We start from the raw sequence: 3,870 nt of genomic DNA, 5'->3' as shown, positions 1-3,870 counted from the left end.
CACAGGGCGGGTTCCAGGAGGACCGCAAGCCACAGCTCCCCGGGAGCCACGCCTCCCGGCAGTCAGGCAACCAGAAGCCACGCCTCCCGGAAGCCCCCGGTGGGGGTCTGGTAGGTCCTGATACCCTGTGGGGGACGCCTCTGGTGCCAGTGTGGTCCCCAGGCAGGGCTGTTGGGTGGGGAGAAGAGACTGGGTGGTCTGAGCCCCTGCCTTTCCTGGGGTCTGGGGTGGCTCCCACAAAATCTGGGGACACCGAGGCCGAGGGCACTGAGGACTGTGGCTCTCACAGGAAAGTCAGGGCCTCAGCCCCCAGGGAGGTTCGAGTCCACTGAAGCTTCTGGCAGGGGAGCAGGAGTTCCCTAGGCCCGGGCTGGTGGGGGTCAGTGCAGGGCAGGGGCCAGCAGCAGCAGCAGGGCCCCGGCCAGCAGTGCCAGGGAAGGTGGGCAGGTGGCCTGGCATGCAGTATTGGTGGGGTGAGCAGGGTCCGGCAGATTGCAGTCGGTGTAGGGCTCCACGCAGCCTGCAAAGGCCGTGACGTGCGCCACGAAGGCCTCCTCCTGCACGCCGTGCACCAGGTGCGCCTGTGGGCCGCGTGCGAACACTGCCACGTCCTCACCCCCGTGGGTCTCGCTAGCCAGGGGCACGGCCGCCTGCTGCCGGTATGAGGGGTCCCCTGGCAGAGAATGGGAGTTCAGAGCCAGCAGGGAGGCGGCCTCCCCCTCCTCTGATTTCCCAGCCAGGATCCTCCCATTCCTCTTCCCCTGCACCCAAGGGCCCACTCACTGCACTTGGTTTCATCCACATCAGGTCGTGAGTCCCTGTTCATCTGGTACCCAGGGCCATTGCTATAGAGGAGGGAGGTAAAGGACTTGCTATCTCTGGCTTTGCCATCGGCCAACCCTGCAACGAAGAGGGGACCTGGTGATCACACTGACCCCAGCCTTTGCGGTGCCTTCTGTGTGCTGAGCCCAGGCAGGTCTTGTCTGTTCACTGGCTTAATCCTCACCAGAGGGATGCAGGGCAGTTGCTGTTACTACTCCACTCTGCAGAGGAGGGAACTGGCTCAGAGCAGTTTGAGCCTCGTAACTTAGGGACAAGGACCTGCCACTTTGCCTGGGCTTACCGAAAATGGAGGTCCCACGAAGGGGGTAGCCACCAAAAGTGAAGACATGGGAGTGGTCTGCAGTGACAAGGATCAGCGTGTCCAGTTCGCTAGTGAGCTCGTTAGCCTTGGCAATGGCATTGTCAAACATGACCGCCTCGGTCAGCGCCATATAAGCTTTGCCTTCATGGTGACCGTGGTCAATGCGGCCTCCTGCAGGTAAGTCACATATAAGATACCAAACCCGCCCTGATGGCCCTCATCACTCCCCTGTCCCCAAAGGGCTGCCACTCACCCTCCACAAAGAGGAAGAAGCCCCGGGGGTTCCTGCTCAGCACTCGTAGGGCCACCTCCGTCATCTCCTCCAGGGACGGGTCCTCGGTGTGGTCTCGCTGGGTCTCATAGGCCATGTCAACCGGCTCAAAGAGGCCTGTGGGAAAGGGGACCAGCGGAGACCTGCAAGCTAGGGACACGGGGCCCGTGGCACCCATCGTGGGGAGGGCAGTGGTTGTGGGTGGAGTCGTTACCCATGAGGTGTGTTACACTGGAGTCACTGGCTGCCTGAAGGAGCGCTGTGCGGTTCCACACATACTGGGCTCCCTGGGAGGGCAGAACCAGGCCTCAGGCCATAGCCTGACACCCCAGGCCCGGCCCCGCTGTACCCCCTGCACCCATGAGCCCCCGTCACCTGGTGCTTGGCCTGCCACTCCTGCACCAGATTCCGCTTGTCCTTCCGGACTCCGGTCTGATTGGCATCGTGTGGATATTCAGGGTCTGGGCTCCCCTCAGGAAACATGTACTTTCGGCCTCCACCCAGGATCACCTGGAGCCAGAGATTAGGGCAGGTGGGTTAGGGGCCTGGCTGGCCCTTTACTCCTCTCACACAGCCCCTACCTCCCCAACCAGGTCTGTGGGATGGTCTGTCCCCACCTCCTCCCCCTCCACACATGGAGACCCTGTCAGTCCCCAGGGCTGTGAGTTTCCTGGGTCTGTGACAGGTGTCTGTCCCACCCCCTCTGTGCAGCCCCGCCCTTAGCCCCTCATGTCACACATCAATGTCCATGTTGTAGACCAGCTGTTTGGCGATGTCCTGGCAGCCATTCGTCTGGGCATCGGCAGGCAGGTCGGCGTCTGAGTACCAGTTTCGGTTCACCGTGTGCGCGTAGGCCCCGGCTGGGGAGGCGTGCTGCACCCTGGTGGTGGTCACCACTCCCACTGACTTCCCTGAGGGTGACAGAGATCACGGTGGGCCACCGAGGTCTCTGAGCCTGTCCCTGCCAGGAAGCTGACGCCCAAGCCCACCTGCTTTCTTGGCCCGGTTCATCACAGATGTGACCTCATTCCCACGTGTCGTGTTGCACTGGTTGTAGCGGGCGGCTGCACTTACACCAATGGTTCTGTAGTTGCCCTTGACCCCACACAGGTAGGCGGTGGCCGTGCCTGCACTGTCTGGCACTTGTCTGTCCACATTGTATGTCTGGGGGCATAAATGCCTTCAGCTCTGCTGGGGTAGACACCCAGCTCCTGACCCAGGCCCTGGGCCCATGCTCACAGCCCTCAGTCCCTACCTCAGCCCCCAACCCTCCTAGGGCTTTCCCTCCTACCCTGCTCCCTAGGCCCACACCCACCTCTCTGGAATAGACCACCCTGAGGCCACTCAGCCCTTACCTTGGACAGAGCCAGGTATGGGAACTGGTCCATGGCCAGGGGTGTCTCAGGTCCCGGCTTGCCAGCCATCTGCCCCTTTAGGATCCGAGCGGCTGTCACCGTGGAAACCCCCATCCCTGAAGGTACACACTGTGTCAGGTCTGAGTCCCTGGGGCCAGCCTGGGTCAGCCGGCAGCCCAGGGCTCCAGGGTTGTGGAGGGACAGGGGGTGGACCAGCCTAGCGCACTCACCGTCCCCCAAGAAGAGGATGACATTCTTGGCGGCTGTCTGGATGGGCTGCAGCTTCTTAGCCACATCAAGGGCCTGGGCGGCCTGGCGGTTCCAGAAGGCGGGGTCTTCCTCCTCGACTGCCCAAGGGGAGAGTGGAGGTCAGGTCAGCCTGGAGCTGCCCCTGTGAGTAGGGGTCGCCGGGAGCTGCCTGGTTACCTGGGACGAGGCTGAGGGAGAGCTGTAGCTGCAGGCCCAGCAGCAGCAGCACGCAGGCCCCCTGCATGGCTGTGTGATGGTGGAGAGTCAGGATGGGACCTGGGGAGGCCGGATCTCGGGCAAGGCTGGGGCACCAGGGACTGGCTGCAGCACTGGCTGCCGAGCTTAAATTCCTGCTGTAAAGTCTCTATGTCCCTCCCAGTGCCTGAGGGGGCCACACCCTGCCCCTCACCTGCCCTGTGACTTTAGGCCCTGTCAACATCAGAATTGGTAGATGTGGCCAAGCATCTGAGTCAGGTCCCTCCCTCACAGGATGGTCCCCGGCCATCTGCTCAGAGTGGGGTGGGATTCGGGTGCAGATGTCTTTCGCCTGAGGAATATTTGCATGGTCCTGACAGGGGCTATTTCTAATCCTCGCCCACCAAGTGCTGTGAGAAAATCATCTCTGCTTTATTCACCTTATGTGTTCAGGTTTGGTTCTGAGTGCTCAGGGAGGTGGGGTTGGAAGCATACAGACTGGGCCAGGGCCTGGGTTTGGTTTCCTGATGCCCTGAGGGACAGAGACAGAGAGGGTGGCCTGGGAGCCCTGCCCACCACGCAGCTCCTCACCAGGCTTGGCCTGGGCAGGTGGGGCAGGCACTGGGCTAGCGGGGGCACCTGGGAGCCTGGGCCCA

General features: G+C 62.3%; 1 protein-coding gene across 1 annotated transcript; it reads right to left on the bottom strand.

Annotated features, from left to right (window-relative positions):
• Positions 1–380: 380 nt before the first annotated feature.
• On the bottom strand, positions 381–3,263 carry LOC128067352 (intestinal-type alkaline phosphatase-like). The gene is made up of 11 exons (XM_052660357.1): positions 3,197–3,263; positions 3,001–3,117; positions 2,771–2,886; positions 2,405–2,579; positions 2,154–2,326; positions 1,791–1,925; positions 1,630–1,702; positions 1,398–1,532; positions 1,124–1,315; positions 784–900; positions 381–673 (listed from the first exon to the last, which is right to left on the bottom strand). Exons 1-11 carry the CDS (start codon positions 3,261–3,263, stop codon positions 381–383), a joined length of 1,593 nt encoding a protein of 530 aa, XP_052516317.1.
• Between the last annotated feature and the right edge of the window lie 607 nt (positions 3,264–3,870).

This window comes from Budorcas taxicolor, chromosome 2 (assembly GCF_023091745.1).
Source record: "Budorcas taxicolor isolate Tak-1 chromosome 2, Takin1.1, whole genome shotgun sequence".
NCBI classification, from domain to species: domain Eukaryota; kingdom Metazoa; phylum Chordata; class Mammalia; order Artiodactyla; family Bovidae; genus Budorcas; species Budorcas taxicolor.
This window is presented reverse-complemented; position numbering and strand designations above follow the sequence as displayed.